The sequence below is a fragment of the Pelodiscus sinensis genome, chromosome 1 (assembly GCF_052426305.1).
Source record: "Pelodiscus sinensis isolate ZL-2025 chromosome 1, ASM5242630v1, whole genome shotgun sequence".
NCBI classification, from domain to species: Eukaryota; Metazoa; Chordata; order Testudines; family Trionychidae; genus Pelodiscus; species Pelodiscus sinensis.
Window position 1 is genome coordinate 155,756,820 of NC_143052.1, and position 17,044 is coordinate 155,773,863.

General features: G+C 37.5%; 1 protein-coding gene across 2 annotated transcripts in view; it reads left to right on the forward strand.

The window, feature by feature from the left end:
• Window positions 1-15,067, forward strand: part of TBC1D23 (TBC1 domain family member 23) — a 47,268-nt gene extending 32,201 nt beyond the window's left edge. Inside the window, exons 12-19 of one of the 2 annotated variants that reach the window (XM_075914153.2) lie at window positions 330-372; window positions 1,160-1,269; window positions 2,676-2,818; window positions 4,038-4,082; window positions 6,948-7,036; window positions 9,678-9,813; window positions 11,325-11,519; window positions 13,355-15,067. In XM_075914153.2, coding sequence (XP_075770268.1) covers window positions 330-372; window positions 1,160-1,269; window positions 2,676-2,818; window positions 4,038-4,082; window positions 6,948-7,036; window positions 9,678-9,813; window positions 11,325-11,519; window positions 13,355-13,436 — 843 coding nt within the window. In that variant the 3' untranslated portion in view covers window positions 13,437-15,067. The remainder of the gene's footprint in view (window positions 1-329; window positions 373-1,159; window positions 1,270-2,675; window positions 2,819-4,037; window positions 4,083-6,947; window positions 7,037-9,677; window positions 9,814-11,324; window positions 11,520-13,354) is intronic. The other variant, XM_075914230.2, reaches the window with a different exon arrangement.
• The last annotated feature ends 1,977 nt before the right edge of the window (window positions 15,068-17,044 follow it).

A 17,044-nucleotide genomic window follows, 5' to 3' on the forward strand; every position in this document is an offset into this window, starting at 1 on the left:
TTGCAGCATGCTTCTCTGCAGGGTCAAGGCCAGAGTATCCTAAATAGGAAATATATATGCTTAACTTTACTCCATGAGTAGTCCCATTGGTTTCAATAAGAGCATTCTAATGATTAAAAGTAAGTGTATAAGCTTCTGTTGGAATAAGGCATTAGGCCATAACTCAGTCACACTCATTTGAAAAATAAGACTTGCTTGGTTCAAAGCAACTCCAAATGTATCAAATAAAGTATGCTAAGCATATGTCATTCAGGGCCTAATTTTCTGCCTTACATTTGAAAATTCATCAGTGTCACACATACAATTTCTGATGGTTTTTCTTGTTGCAGAAAAACAAAGAATATGTAAGCATTGCCAAAGGAGGATTCATGGGTAAGCTTTTGATTTAATAATACCTTTTTATATTCGCTTTTGGCATGATAAAACTTTGATTTTTTTAATGTTTTTAATGCAGCTAGGATTAATGCTGTTTTCAGCTATCGGTAGTTGTTTGGGTATCCGTTAAATGGATAATTTTTTCCACTAGCTTTTTGTCGCGTGTTTGAACACTGTGCAATTGTATGTTAGTTAAGTAGGTTTACCATTATTACATCCAGAATTCTGAAATAATCATGAATGAAGCTGCCTTCCCAATGTCTTTATACTCCCTAGTGTTGTGTGCGTGTATAATGTTAAAACAACTACAAAGTTTCGTAATACTTGTTAACAGTGTAACAGTGCTGTAATTCTTCACTATTTTGTTTTCTAAAACATCAGTTACTAGGTTCCTGAAGCTGCAATTTACAATCATGGGCAAAAGTTAATAAGACTGCATTAGTGTAGGAGTCTAATTGTGCTAAATTGTAGGATCCGGAATTAATAGGACCATTAGTCAAAGTGGAAACTGTTTTGACATGCTCTCCATCTGATCAAATATGAAACAGACAATTATTTCCTGGTGTCTGTTTTATGTATTTTTTTCTTTTATTTCATTACAAGAAGTTTGTTTAGAGGCTCTGTAGCATTGAAAGGAGAAAGCAGAAGTAGGAGTAGCATTTGGCTGCATTTTTGTAAGTCGTTTAGAGTAAATGTTGTCATTCAGCAGTCTGCAGCAAGACATGATCAAATGAGTCATTCAGAGTTGGCTCTGAACTTCTTTTAAAAATTTTCTTTCTATCAGCACTCCAGCAGCATTTAGCAGACATCAATGTGGATGGACCTGAAAATGGATATGGCCACTGGATTGCTAGCACCTCAGGCTCAAGAAGTAGTATAAACTCCTCTGTTGATGTAAGTGTATTTATAGATCAGATTATGCATCTGAAAATGACAGGATGCAGTGATTTTGTTTTGATTTCTGTGTCCATTCCTTAGTGCCTTTCCATCCTATAATTTAGGACCCAATCTTGCAGTTGGATTTGTGTGAAGATTTTTGAACTAGTGTGACACCAGTGCACATCTGATAGAAGGATTCAAGCCATAATTTGTTGCTCTGTCCAATAGATGTAGATAAGATGGGTCCTAGATGGCCTAAGTCTACCCTTCTCTTAACTCAAGTTTTTCCTACAGAATGTATTGCAACAAAACGTAATTGTTCTTAGCTGTATTTTAAATTGCAGATTATAACCATATTCAGTCCATCTGGAAGTAGCCTGAAGTCATCTTTTCTTAGAGAGAATCTTTAGAGGAAATCTCACATTGTTTCAATAAAATAGATACCATTTTTAGATATTCATAATTTTGGAGTACAGGCAGTCCCCGGGTTACGTGGATCCGACTTACGTCGGATCCCTACTTACGAACGGGGCTTTTCTCGCCGCAGAGGATGCAGGCGGCGGGACCGCCCAGATGCGCCGCAGTCTTGCCACCCGCGTCCTCCGCAGTGAGAAAAGCCGCTCCGCGTCTCCCTGGTCTGCTGGGGGCGTTCCCCCAGCAGACTAGGGAGACGTGGAGCAAAGCTGCGGAGGACGCGGGCGGCAGGACCGTGGCGCGTCTGGGCGGTCCCGATGCCCACGTCCTCTGCGGCGAGAAAAGCCGCTCCGCGTCTCCCTGGTCTGCTGGGGGTGGGGGGTGCAGCTAGGTGCAGCACTACTGGACCAACCCAGCAGCTCTGCCCCAGGCGTCCCCAAGAGCAGCTGGGGTGCTGCCGGGTTGGTCCCGCCGCGCCAAGGGTCAGCGCTACCAGACCAACCCAGCAGCACTCCAGCCGCTCTGCCCCAGGCGTGTCCGATTCAGCTGCTGCTGGTCAGTTTCAACAGCGGCTGAATCTGGACGCCTGGGACAGAGCAGCTGGGGCGCACCTCCGTGGCATTTCTACATTCCTTCCTTTCTTGGAATATTCCAGGAAACACATTTCTTGAATCTTCTGTTCCCCTACTAGTAATTTTACTATAGTTGATAGAATATGACTTTGTTTGATATGCAGTTACATATTTACAGATTAGATATGTTTCCTCTCAGTGGATTTTCAGAGTATGGTTCCAAGAATTAATGGAGCTTGCGAGCTTATTTTGTAAAACAGTCTTTACTCCTGTATGGCTGCCATGCTTTATAAACCCTAGTTTCATAATAAACAATATTATTTAGAACTTTCTGGTTAACAATTACAAGTGATCACACTCAGTATTTTGTAATTTAACAAATTTATTATAATAAAGATGTTGTCACATTTCATCTTAGAGCAGTTACTTTTACAGGGTGATTCTCCTAATGGTTCAACTGATGGAAAAGGAGTCAAGTCCTTGGTAAATAAAATGACTGTTGCTTTGAAGACTAAATCTGTGAATGTGAAAGAAAAAGTTATTAGTTTTATTGAAAATACATCAACTCCTGTGGACAGGTGGGTTATTTATATGTGATTATGATTATGAATGACTCCCCTTTTCAACTGGATGTTTTTGCAAGTATGAAGATTAGACTAAATAATAAGAATCAAGAGAAGATAAACTGAAAGTTATCTGCCTTTGAATGTGTTTTATTTGTCTTCTCTTTTCTCCTTCTCTTTTGGAATTTCATTCACTAGCATTTGCAATATATCATCATCATAAAGTGGCCAGTATCTTCACCTCTATCTCTGGATAGAGATAACATTGAAACTACCATTATATCACTGGACAGGTTTCTCTCTTGTAAACTTAATAAAGGCATTTGGAATGGGCTTTTAAGTGTTAGACTCCTATTGACTTCAGTATGAGCAGAGCTTAATGCTCTAGAAAATTTACCCTTAATCTGTATTCTAAAGAGTTTTACCCAGCTCATGTGCATTTGCTTAAAAGGAAGGAGCTGAAGCAAAGAGAAATATGAAAGGTGATTGGTTGACCTGACTTTGTGGCTTGAACACAGAACTGAGATTTGTGAAATCCTGGATTCTAAGCATAGTCCTAGTATAAATAACTTCTCCTTTCAGCTATTTGAGTCTTGTTTTCCCAACTATAAAATAGGAAAATTGATTTCACAAGAGGTTCTATGACCATTTTAATTTTAAAGCACTTGTAAAGTTGAATATCTGTCATCTAAATATTTGTTGCAAATAAGTCTGAATTTGGTAGCCTATTATTAACTCTTTCTTTAAAATTACTGTAAGCCTTAATAGTTGCAAGATTGTTAAAGATGAATGTAGTGCACTAAGATATTTCCTTGTTAGTGCAGATCAGGATAGCCAATATGGTGAACAATGGTTTATCAAATCCTCACCTACTTAATTTTTAGTCAGACTAAAAGGGTTGTATTCTCTGTTGCAGTGATTCATTTACCACTTGCAGCATGGTTTAGGGCAAAGTATCTTGTAATAAAAACGCTCTTTTGTTTCTGTTGGACCAAGCATTCAAATAAGGCTCATGTACACATCACATCTGTTGTAGAGATTCCTCTTTAATAGAATTTAAACTGCCTGTGGTCTCTGGCTAGGTCTGCTGAAATATTGCTGGGTTTTATTTGTAAACATCATTCCTGATGAGGATGTGTAGGGGAAATTACTGATACAGAGCACTTATTTTTTACATAGGCTTTTTTTGTTTTGTTATTTATTGTGTTCTGTCCTCTGCCCCAATTTGCTATAGAATGTCTTTCAGTCTTCCCTGGCCAGACAGAGCAAGCATGGAGCGGTAAGCCAATGAATAGGCCAATCTGACTTAAAAAAGTCTTTGTCCTTTTTAGCATGTCTTCACAATGTTGGTAAGCATTGGTCACACTGACATAATCTCTGAAATTCTATAAATCATCTTTAAAAAGCTGTGCTTTGCATAAATCTGTTAACTTTTTCTTGTGCTTTTCTGCAGGTTAGGGAGGAAAAGGGCAATATTTGCAGTGCTTTCTTATTCTATTGGCTTTTCTTCAGTCTTTGTTTCCTTCCTCTTTATTTTTATGAAATCTTTTTTTAAAATCCAGTCACTTATGTTTTGCATTTTATTAATTATTTGTTGTAGGGAAAGGTGACAGAAGCTTTTATTTAACAGGCATCAGTGTTGAGCTTCAGAAGGGGAGAGACTTCAGCTTCAAAGGAGACCTTTTTTTACACGGTTCAGAAACTATCTTCAGAGCTCAGGGTGATCTAAGACTGTTAAAGTCCTCTTGGAAATTTGTCAGCAAATTTTAAAACTACTGTATTTCTACAGAGACATGGTGAGAGAGAAGCTTTTGAGCTTACACAGACTTCTTTAGATTAGCTCAAAAACTGCTCGCTCTCTATCTGTGTGTGTCTCACAGCAGCAGAAGTCAGTTCAATAAAAAAAATTACCTCTCCCGTCTTGTGTGTCTAATGTCTTGGGAGTGAAACGGATATTCCCAGCACATTCATAGCATGTGGTAATGGAATATGCTGTTCAGAAGGGAGATGGTCACATTATGAGACCAACTAACACTGAGCTACAGAGACAGGCATATCTCTAAACTGTCGCTCACCTCATTTCCAGAGTTAACTATTCCACACAAATTTGATATCCCTTCACTTTTAATCTTAAAATTATTTACATCAGAACCAATAATGAAACTGAGGCTATAAAAAGTTATTTATAATAAACCCAAGAATCCTCAGCATTTTCTGCAGGAAAAATACTTTGAAGTCCCTCATTTTGGGGTCTTCGTCACACATTGCATCCCACATATGAGTCTTGGCAGGTTGAACTGTGTGGAGATGGGTGTTGAAAAAAATCATAACTTTAAAATATCAGTTCTGTTTTTAAGGATTTTGGTTCACTCGTTTCTAGTAGATTTACACATTCTTTGAGATTGGGGAATATCATACTGTCTATGCTGGTCACCCAGTATTATTAGAAAAGGGAGATAGCATTGGGTGAGCAAAAATTATGATGTTAAGAGTATCTGTGTGTGTATTGGAAAGAAACAGGAATGACCCAGTAAATCTGAGACCTAGGATTATTTCAGGATTTATAAAGCTACTTTAAAAAAAACTCTAAGGGAATGTTAACATTAAACTATAAAATTGTTTATTTACAACTTTTTATTTATTTTTATTACTGACAGACCATGCTACCTTTGTTTGTTATTAAGAAATATTGTGCATTGATTTTGTACTTGTCCCTTAGGAATAGTGCTCCTCTACACACAAATCATCTTTCCTTTTCCACTAAAAAGTTGTATTTTAAATATTAGCCAGTTAGTGCATTAGTTTATCTTGATTTTTAAGTCTATGCTTTTCTTAAAATTCAGATGTAGAAAATGGAAAGAAAACATTTGTCCCATTGATTTAGTCACATCAACTCTAACTTTACTTGCAACAACAGTGAGATTTTGTAGGTTATCAACTGAATGGAATTAGATTAAATGAGATCATTGACCTGTACCAAAAATTGCTCTCATTTAATGCTGTTTAACAGTAATTCCAGTAGAATTCCCCATTTCTAATTAATATCGTGCAAAATTTTATATAATACGCCTTTCTTTTTTTGCTTTGGCTAACCGTACTCTATTAATGCAAATATGATCTCTCTTTAAACCCTAGCTATGAATGTCAATTAACCTATAATATTTTTAAACATACCTCCTCTTGCCAAATCAGTAATCTACAGTATTTTTCCTCATTCTTTTTTTCTTAAAATTCCATATGCACAAAAGTCTAGCTAAATAAAATAGAATCACTGTCCTCTTGGATTGTCAGTGTCACTGATGCTTAATGTTGTTTGTCTAAAGTCACTAATGAGAACATTTTTCTATTGCTTTTTTTATACAAGCATATTTCTGTTTTTTCTCAATTAACAATTCGTTTTTACATGTTCTTTCTCATTTGATAACTTCTACCCAATTAGTCCTAGAAGATTTAGTAACTTGCTACTTTTAAATAAACATTCATGGATAGAAAAATATCAACTTTCTTTTATATAGTACTAAAGCTATAGGTGCCCTTTTGGACCCAGTTCTCAGTTGTACATGAATAAGTGTGTATCAGTATATTGGTTCAAAACAGGAACAGAGCTTTTTAAATGTTTAACTGAAGCAATTTTTTCTGTTTGTAACTGCACAGTGTCATCTTTTAGGACAATCTCGTCAAGAGTAATCCTCTTGACAGTCTAGTAAACAGTCAAATGTTCTTTATTTTCCATCCACCCCAATCTAGAATCCTTCAGGGGACGTAGAGCATGTTAAAATGTTGTTCAGACAAACACTAGAGTGCTCATCTTAGTATGTCAAAGCACCACCTTAAATATGTTGGATTTTTAGAGTGTTTTTGCAGTTCGAGAGACTGGTTAGAAGTTGTATGTAAGATGCAGGACTGCCTACCTTTCAGTACAGTGCTTAAAAGTGTTCAATCTGGCAAATAACTGCATTGTCACTTTCACTAATCTGGGGCTTGCTGGGCCACTCCCAACTTTCTTGCAGTAGGCTTTATGAGACTGTAGTTTCCTCTCTGGTTGCAACTGACTCTGTGCATTTTGCTATTGCATGCTGTATAGGAGATGTTATACCAATGGATCTTAAAATATTTCCCCCCCTGCCCTCTTCCATGCCAACAGACACATTAGCAGCAGTGACAGATTGGGAAAACCCTACCGTGGTGTAAAACCAGTATTCAGCATTGGAGATGAAGAAGAATATGATACTGGTATAGTAGGAAACTATTCTTATCTGAAATCCTCTTATTTTAGACCCATACCATCACCTCTTGTCTATTTGATTAAGTCTCACAGTACCATTGTTGTCTGTCATTAACTACAAATAACATATTTTCAATTTACAAAAATATTTTAAAATAATAATTATTCTTACTATTAATCAGGTTTGTTACAGAGGGGCTTAACAACCAAGACAGACCAGGGCCCCATTGTGCTGGGAATTGTATAAACACAGAACAGTGAGAGTGGTTCTCCTTCCCTCCCTGACCTTCATAACTGCCAACTTTGCAAATTCATATTGCGGATCTGACAGTCAAGCAGCATTCTCTTTTTCATGCATTGTTATAAAGGTCTTGCAAGCCTATATCTGTCATCAGGTACTAGGGATGAGAAGGACTAGTCAACTATTCGACTATCCAATAAGCAAATGCTTATCAGATTGTCAAAGGATAGTTGACTAGTTGCTTCCCTCCCCCCCCTTCTGCCTCTATGAGAAAGAGGCAGCACGGGGGGAGAGAAGAGGGTACTTCAAAAGCTGCAGTGCCGCTTGAAGCCTGGGCTCCATGCGTCACTGCCACTTTGAAATGCCACGTGCAGCTTGGAGCCAGCTAGGGTGTCCCCAGGCTGAACGCAGCGTTCCAAAACAGCAATGCCATGTGGAGTCCAAGATCAGCAGGGGACTCCCCTGTTGCCCTGGGCTCCGTGCGGTGCTGCCACTTTGAAACGCCGTGGAGAGCCGAGCGTCAGGCTGCATGTAGCGTTTCAAAGCGGCAGCCACAAGGAGCCTGATGCCAGGTTCCCGGCAGCGTTTCAAAGCATCAGTGCCACATGGAGCCGGGTCAGCAGGGGAGTCCCCAGCTGACCGCAGGTTCCCCGTGGCACTTTCACCTTTGAAGTGTAGCAACAGCCTTAAGGTTGTTGCTACATTTCAAAGGCAATAGTGCCCTGTCTTCTAATTGAATAGTTGATGCAAAATGCATCGACTATTCGATTAGTCAATTAGTCGATATTTAACATCCTTATCAGGTATACCCATGCAACCTTGCTAATCTCCACTGATGGTACGCACTTTGGCCTGCAGCAGTGTTCCCTCTAATTTTTTGCCATGCATGTGCAGAATGCATTTTGTTATGTGCAGCAGTTGCTATGCATACCAAAATTCATGCTGTGAGGGTGCAGCTGAGAGGTTCAGAGTGTGGGAGGGGATCAGGGCTGCAGCAGAGGGTTATGGTATGGAGGGATGAGGCTGGGGCTGTAGGCTTGGGAGTGGGGCCGGGGATTAAGTGTTTGTGGTGCTGGGTGTCCTGAGACTATAGTGGGTAGAGAGGACTCTCCCTACAGCAGTACCGAGGTGCCTCTCCCCACAATGGCAGGGCTGGGACTTAGGCCACAGGATAGGCACCTTTCTTCCAGTTGCAGCAGATCTGGAGCTTATTTAGGGACAGTAAAGGGTTGCTTGTTCCCCAGCCATGGCAGGCCTGACTAACTGCAGGGTGCTTAATAAGCTGCTACACAGCTGTGCAGCTTGGAGTTTAGATCTGCAATACCTTTTATTACTTGTAACAACGAGCAAGAAGAAAATCGAATTTGATTGTCAAATCCTAAGTTGTTTGCTTGGCTGGCAGTTAGGCCGTGTGTATTCTGCCCGGCAGTTTAGACTCTGAGCGTATGAACAGCAGTGCAAACCAAAGTGCTAAGCTGTAATTCCTCTGCGTGGATGCTGCGGTCACAAACTAAAAGATTTTCTTATTCATATTAATAGCTGTTCAACCAGGAATACATGTTCTTTAGATGCTTTCTAGTTGCATCATTGATTCAGTCACTGAATGCTGCAGTTATATAACTGCCACCAGGATGGGCACAAGCTTTTCCACTGTCATTTCAGTAAATTCTGTCAGTGTACACTTGTTCCCCCCCAAAAAACCTCTTTCCACACTTATATTTGCAAACAGCTTGTGAAAGTTTTCTGCCATTTCCATTTGAGGATGTGATGTTACTTAGGGTATGTAAAATGTTCAGGTAGTTTAGGTCCCCAATAAGACTTTATCTCTAGTAGTTGTGTTTTTTTAATAAAAATTATTTAACAATTAGCTTGTTGGACTTCTTTAAATTTTACATCTTTAAAATAAATTCTGCAATATTAGCAAAACCAGAATCGAACAGATACATTGTGCTAATGCAGAAGAACCAAAAAAAAAAACCCAACCCACCCTATTTTCAGTTCAGTTGCACTGGATTTACAGTGGTGTAATTAAGAACAGAATTTGCCCCATAACTTGTAATTCAGTAAGAAATTACCTTTTTAGATGTGGATGTGCATAGCTATAACTCTAGAGGGCCTTAAAGTAAACATTCTAACTAGAGGATGTAAACATAGCTTTGAGAAAAGAATAATTTATAAAAATGGAGATGAACTCTCAAATGTGAATGCAAGATGGTTGAGCTTAGTAGTTAATGGGTTCCTTGCACTTATGTGGTTTAGCATCAAACATTCTGTTTGGAATTCCCCATTGTTCTAATTGGGACATGAAACTTAATTATTTTTATTTTAATAAGCAATAACATTGTAAACATTGAAGCGGTGACAAATGTTCTGTCTGTGTAAAAGTCAGTTTTTTCTCTTCCATATAGATGAAATTGATAGTTCCTCAATGTCAGATGATGACCGAAAAGAGGTAGTCAACATCCACACATGGATAAATAAACCAGATGTAAAGCATCATTTTCCCTGTAATGAAGTGAAAGAAAATGGGCACATGTTTCCTAGGTATTTAAAGAACTGTTTATTCGTACAAGTATTAAAAACCTATATGGAAAAGCTAGTGGTGATGTTAAATTGTTTCTGGATGTTGTCTATAACAAACAATAAGGCTGTGTCCACACTGTGCACCTCATAATGGCATAGCCATACCACTGTAAAGTACACAGTGTAGCCTTTCTTTATCAACAGGAGAGAGCTATCTTATTGACAAAATAAAACCACTCCCAGCAAAGGGCAGTGGATTTGTCAGCAGGAGAGCATCTCCCACCAACAAAGTACTGTCCACATCAGTGCTTTTAATTGGTAAAGCTTTTGTTAATCGGGGTGTGTGTGGGGGGGGCAGTTTCCGTATCTCTGAGCAACAAAAATTTTACCAGTGGAAGTGCAGTGTAGACATAACCTAAGTGTCTGAGCCCATAACTAAGAGCTATATTATTTGTATTATCACAGTGCCTAGGAGCCCTGTTCATTGTACTAGATGCTGTATAAAAATGCTTCTTGACTATTTCTATAGCACGTGTGCAGAATTTTATAGCTAGGATTACAATAGAAAGAATAGCGCTACCATCTTGGCAAAACAAGTTGTACAGAAAATATTCTCAGTAAGTTTGAGTTTATATTCAGCATCAGGACCCAGACATCCTAGTGTTGGCTACATTCTAACTTTTTCAGTATCCCCACAATAATGTGTTGCAGAGGTACTGTTATCTCTAAATCAGGACACAGTTGCAATGACTTTTCATCTGGTCATTAGAAGACATTGGAGCATATATAGAGAGCATCTTCTATTAGGTGGCCCAGAGAGTGTGACTGAAGGGACCTAGCAAACTTGGATTGAAAGTGAAACTTGGACTTGGTAGTGAAAAGCATGGTTTCCTTTGCTCAAACCACAGTGCTTTAAGTTTGTTTCTCTCTCATTTAAAGAGAGACAGACAGCTACTTTTATATTTTTATTTAAAACAATCTACTGGAAGATATAACTTTAGAATTTGACCAGCAATTTGACCAGAGGCTGCAATCAATAATGTTTTACTCTTGCATTTTATCATAGTTCCCAAGAATCATACATTTAAACCACTTGAAAAGTCCATCTGGGTGGGGAGGGGGTTGATCTTCTAAGCATTTTACCTAGGATGATAAAGCCCAAAAGCTGTAAATATTTATGAATGCACACAGGATGCAGAATCAGGACATCTGAGATGGATTCCTGTAAGGTGTATATGTTAGCTATTGGTTTCGGAGAGATTCTGAATGTCAGGCTTCTTTGACAAACTGCATGGTGTTGCTATGTGATATTAAACAGCTCCCATGTTTGACTTCAAAAGGACTTGCATTGCAATTCTGAGAGAAGTTTGTAACCGTGTTTAGAAATTCATTTGAATTAAATATGCTGCATAAATATAAAACTTAGAATTTGAAAACTGTGAGCTAGCTCAGAGTATGAGTTAACGTTAATATTAAACTTTTTGTGTATTTCATTTACTCCATTTGTTGGTAAATGCTTTTTCTTTTTAAAGTCATCTCTTAGTAACTGCAACACACATGTACTGTTTGAGGGAGATTCCGTCACGAAAGGGATTGGCTTACATACAGTCTCGTCAGGCATTAAACTCTGTAGTTAAAATTACATCTAAGAAGAAACACCCAGAATTAATCACCTTTAAATATGGAAACAGCAGTACTTCAGGCATAGAAATTTTGGCAGTTGAAAGGTAAGACTGTTTCTCAATTATGTACTGAACACAAAACAAAGGGCCTCATCCTGCAAAGGAGAAAGTGCCACTACCTTCCCTTGATATCAGTGGGAATCAGAGGCACTTGCCACTTCCAGAATTAGGCCTGAAGCTAACATTTTGTTTTTAGCAGCTGTAATATCCTGATATGAACCAGGACACCCAGCAGATCTGCACTATGTCTTAGGAAATACTTAGTTTCTGGATTTTACAAGAAACATGCCCTTATCAATCTGCAAGATAAATCAAGTGGCAAGAAATATCTCTCGCTCTCCATCCCATCTGTATAAATGCCTCTGAAATAATGTCCTCTTACAAGAGCCCCAAATGCATCATATGAAGAGGCATCATACATTCTTCATTGCTGAGATTTTGATCTTGGCTTATAATTTTGGAGAAGGGCAGAAAGGACATAGCTCTAAAGCAAGAGAACTATTTTGGGCTTGTTGCTCCTTTCATTACAGTGTATAGTTTTTCTCTTGGATCTTCATTTCTGTGCATGTGTGTGAAGCTCCAGTATTTAAAGGCATGAAGGAATTTTTTTTGCTTTAATACAAAAGGCTCACGACTCACACCCAGATCATGTAAATAATGGATTCCAGTTTCTTGTATGTCAGATTCTTTATGGTTGGGAAAAATCAGATCCAGAGCCTGTTGACTTCAGTGACTTGGGATCAGACCCAAAATAATTGTTTTCAGAACAAAATTAATCGAAGGCTATCTGTAAAATCTGTGTTCTGGAAGATATGCACCTAAGAGTGAATAAGGTAATGAGAGGAGCTACCTTTTTGTATGGAAAAATGTCCCTTTAATCTTCTGCATTTTCTCAATGTCAGTATTGATGGATGATTTTGAAAATTATAAATATCTTTTAAAAACTAGCCCCTCAGGAATTGGACAACTGAGAATTAGTAATATGATATAGAGCCTTTAACCTAAAGATTTCTGTTGAATTCTTACATTGGACTCTTGACTTTAGTACAAAGAGCTTTCCAGTAGTATGTTCTCTCATCCTCTCCCTGGGGGAGAAGTACATACAGTGAAGCATCTTGTTTTAGAAGAACTTAAAAAAAACAACGAATAGTCTAGCAGCTTAAAGACTAACAAAACATGTAAAGCTCATGCTACCATCTACATGTTTTGTTACTCTTTATGGTGCTGAAAGACTATTTGTTGTGTTTTAAGTTTTTCCAGTTACAAACTACCTTGGATACCCCTCTAAAGCTTTTGTTTTAGAAAGGTATTTTACCTAGATCAGTAATGACTAAAAGTAACTATTATCTGATGCTTGTTTGGGTGTCCTGTGTGAAATGAGTTTGGTGGTATTGATTCAGTTCCCAGCAGTAAGTTGTCCGTACCACAAAATCAATCGACACACATGTCACTAGTTCTCTACTTAATTGGCAGCCTCTATATAGTGAGCAAGAACTGAATAGTGAGCATGGAAAATGAACTTTCTCTTGTCCATAGAAGTCTTTCCAGATTAGGATTGGGGTGCATTGGTGGAGTAATGTATGGAGAAATGTTGCCCTGCTGTTGCCCATGCTATCTCTTTCGATGAATAAATCAGTCTTCTCTCTCCAGGATTCTCAGTCTAATACTTTTAATCAGCATTGAATTCACATGAAGAAAATTTTCTTTTCATTCCTACTATGAAGGATATTACTATTTATCCAAATAGTCTGCATTTTAAAGGCAGATTTTCTCCAGAATTTACTGAGACTAAGATAAGAAGATGAATTCAGACCTCAGTTTTTATGATTGGCATAGAAATTTGGTACAGTGTGTTGATGATCGTCCTTTCTCTTTTAAAGGTATTTGATCCCAAATGCAGGTGATGCTACCAAAGCCATAAAACAACAGATCATGAAAGTTCTGGACGCGTTGGAGAACTAATAACAACAAAAAAACTTTTAAGATAATGGTTTAAAAAAGAAGAGGAAGGCAAGATACTGTATATGGACACAAAAAGACTGCTTTCCAACTAATACTAAGCTTAGAGAACATCTCTACTGATGGAATACCTGAGTAGCAGGCTTAATATAGGGTAAATTATTAATTTCTCAGCAGGATTTCAATTCTTTTTCTGTTTAATAATTTTGTTCATTGCAAAGGTTGTTTATTATAAAGGTCAGGATTTTTAAAAGCAGCTTTAATGTAGCAGTTCAGTTGTGTAGAACTATAAAGGGAATGCAGCTCTTTCAGGTGTAGAAAAATAGTTGAAGTGTCTTAACCTTGAGAATTAGAAGTCAAAAAAACCTAAAGCCTGTAAATTTGATTTTGACTCCTGGTAGTATCAAGTGTTATCGGTCCTTAAATTTGTAAACAGAAGAGACAAAAGCTCACTAATGCTATGTACTCCTCTCAAAATGATTGGAACCCAATTCAGTGGATCTTCAACCCTAGATGATTGAAAAATGTAAACCATACCATGGAGGGGGAAAAAGTTTTAAACCTACTATGCACGATCAGGTAAATAATTTGAATGGTTAAATGACTGTTTTTAAATACAAGACTGATCTGTATACAATAAGAAATAACTTACCAGAGGATTGTAATTTTGTAATTATGCAAAATAAATGTTTCCTAGGTTGGGGCAGTATTACTATTGTAGTACAAGTGCATGAATAATTTTGAGTGAAATTGAAATTCGTGCTTCATACCACAAATTATGAGGTGAAAGTCTGCCTCCCTCAAAAGTGAAATATCTAATAAAATATATTCTTTTGGTTGTCGTTTCAAAATCTTTCAGTTCAGCACAGGTGGATTTGTACTAATGTGAAGGTGTGTTCTGCAACAAGACTAATGCATACAAATAAAACAAACTTATGATTCTGTGATTCTATGAACGTGGTCAAAACACTGAATATCTATGATAAGCATTTGTTGTTACCTGCAAAGCCATATGGATTTTTTTCCTTTGAATAACATTTTAAATTCCTTAATGCCAAATAACTGACAACTATTCTAGCAGCTTTCAGATTTGATCTACATTTGGATCACACATTAGCAAGTCTAATCCTGGAATGCCCTTATGGCCATGGAAGAGTTTCTGTGCATGCTAGTGCTGAAATTAGCAAAAACTGTGGAATGATGATTATGGGAATCAGCTGTACTGTGTGGAAACCACTTAGTATTTACAGTTAATAAAATGTAAAATTGATGTATCTTAAGAAAATAAACTGACCTTTATAAAAATCAGCCATTTTAAGTTATTTTAGTAGAAATCAAGCTAAGGCACCTTAATTCTGGAACAAATTTCCCTTTTAAAAAAAATCTGAATAAACACCAATAGAACTTGAACTATTGAAGGTATTTGCATGAAATTGCACCTGGCCCAATGCTCCTGTATTTATAGTTCTGCCTTGCGGCTGTTGTATTACATTCCCCTCTTCCTGTCCTCGGAGGACCTCTGGACTCTGTGCCTATTTCAGCAATGAGATTTTTTTCATAATGTTAATGTAAAGATGTTTGTGTTACTGTTTATAACTACAATTGTAAATAAACCAAGTACAATTTGAACATAACTTGTTCTGACAGAAGGTGTTTAATTTTGTATGGTTTGATGTCTGTTGGTCTAACTCATGTTTCTAAATAACTTTTTAAATGCGGGGAGGAGAGGAATTACATACTTGAAGTGAAAAAAGTAGTTTCAGACTACAGTTCACAGGCTGCTGGTGTGTTTTATATTTTTATTTTCAAATACCTTCATATGTCAAAGGAAATATAATAGTAGAAAATCTACAAAGTTCTCTTATGTCTGTAATATAATTGTAAGTATATGGTTTGCTTATCATTAAAATTCATTCTGTTAATTATATTGGCTGATCATGGTCAGCATTGCAGGAATCCAAGCTTAAGTTTTAAACATTGCTGTTTGTAAGTGAACAAATGGTAGAATAATTCAGAAGCTGATTACAAAGCATTCCTAATTCTGTTTCATAGTTTGCTGTTATACAAAATATTGACAGCATATTAATATATAACAATTTTTTATCACTACAGGCAGTCCCCGGGTTACATGGATCCGACTTACATCGGATCCCTACTTACAAACGGGGTGAGGCAACCCCGCACTAGCTGCTTCACCCCACCTGACCAGGGCGACGCGAAGCTAGCGCCCGTCCCCCCCCCGAGCAGACCAGGGAGACGCGTAGCGGCTTTTCTCAGCAGACACCTGAGCTTGAGAATAAAGGACTGAGGGAAGTGAGGTGTGGGAGAATAAAACTGAGCTCTGGAGAAATGTTTGGCTAGAGTTTCCCCTACAATATGTACCAGTTCCGACTTACATACAAATTCAACTTAAGAACAAACCTACAGTCCCTATCTTGTACGTAACCCGGGGACTGCCTGTATTTGTGGAAAGAGTGAAAAAAAATTCTGTGGTATGTTACTGACTTGAAGTCAGGATATAATTGTTTAACAAGTAGCTGAAGTATTTCTACTATCTTGAAGAATCCAGTTACCTACAGTGAAAATCACGTTCTATTTAAAACAATTAGGCATGCTTATCTCAAACATAGGAAGAAGATAATATAAATAACTGCATTAAACTTACTCTTATCTCTGTAGGTTAAACATCATATATGTTATGGAATTCCTAATTTATATAACCAAAAAGGGTGATAAAAAACTAATAATTTCTGAGAATTCACAGGTTGTTTGCATGCCTATAATTGTTAGGCAATCTGAAAAATATTTGCAATATTTTTTGTATGTCACAATGAAATTTACCCAGAATTGGAGGAGGAGACGGCCAGCTGCAGGATTTTAGTTTTAGTGTAGAATTATAAGCACATGCTCACCATACTTACTATTTATGAATTAATAAACCAGTTGGACTAATTATGTGCAGAAAGAGAAGCAAGTGCATAAATATTTGCAGTATTTTGGGACTTTATTGTTAATTCTTTTATTATTTCTGGTCCTATATCTAGGGACATAATACCTTCATAATTGCATTGTCCTCTTTAGATTTAATAAGTTTGCTGCTTTTTCAGTTTAGTTTGATATGAGCATACACCATTCTAGACTGTAACCTGCTTCTAAATAGCATTGATACTTACCGATTATGGTTTAAAATTTATTTTTCAAGTACTGAGACACACATTAACTTCCCTCTTTAGTATAGAGATTCTATTCAGTTTCATAGAGAATTTGCCCTTTGAAAGATACCTGCTGTGTACTAATTTGTGCGGTTGGGTAAAACAGTACCCTCTCCCCTCCCTTCCTCCTTTCTCCCCCCCACAAGTCTTCAGACCTTGTGAGTTCAACTTTTAAAAGATTGTTTTCAGGTTTTTTCAGTCATTGCAATATTACAAAATTTTAACTTCTGTCTATTTGATTATTTTAGTGGTTTTTTTAGGAGTTTTCCTAATGAGCTGGTTTCTCATGCCTCCAAGCCTCCCACTTCTCTCTACTGAGGCTGTCTTTCCCAATATTTAAGTCTGAGCTATGGCACCATCTCTTTTTCACACTGGATTGCCAACTGTGCTAAATTATGG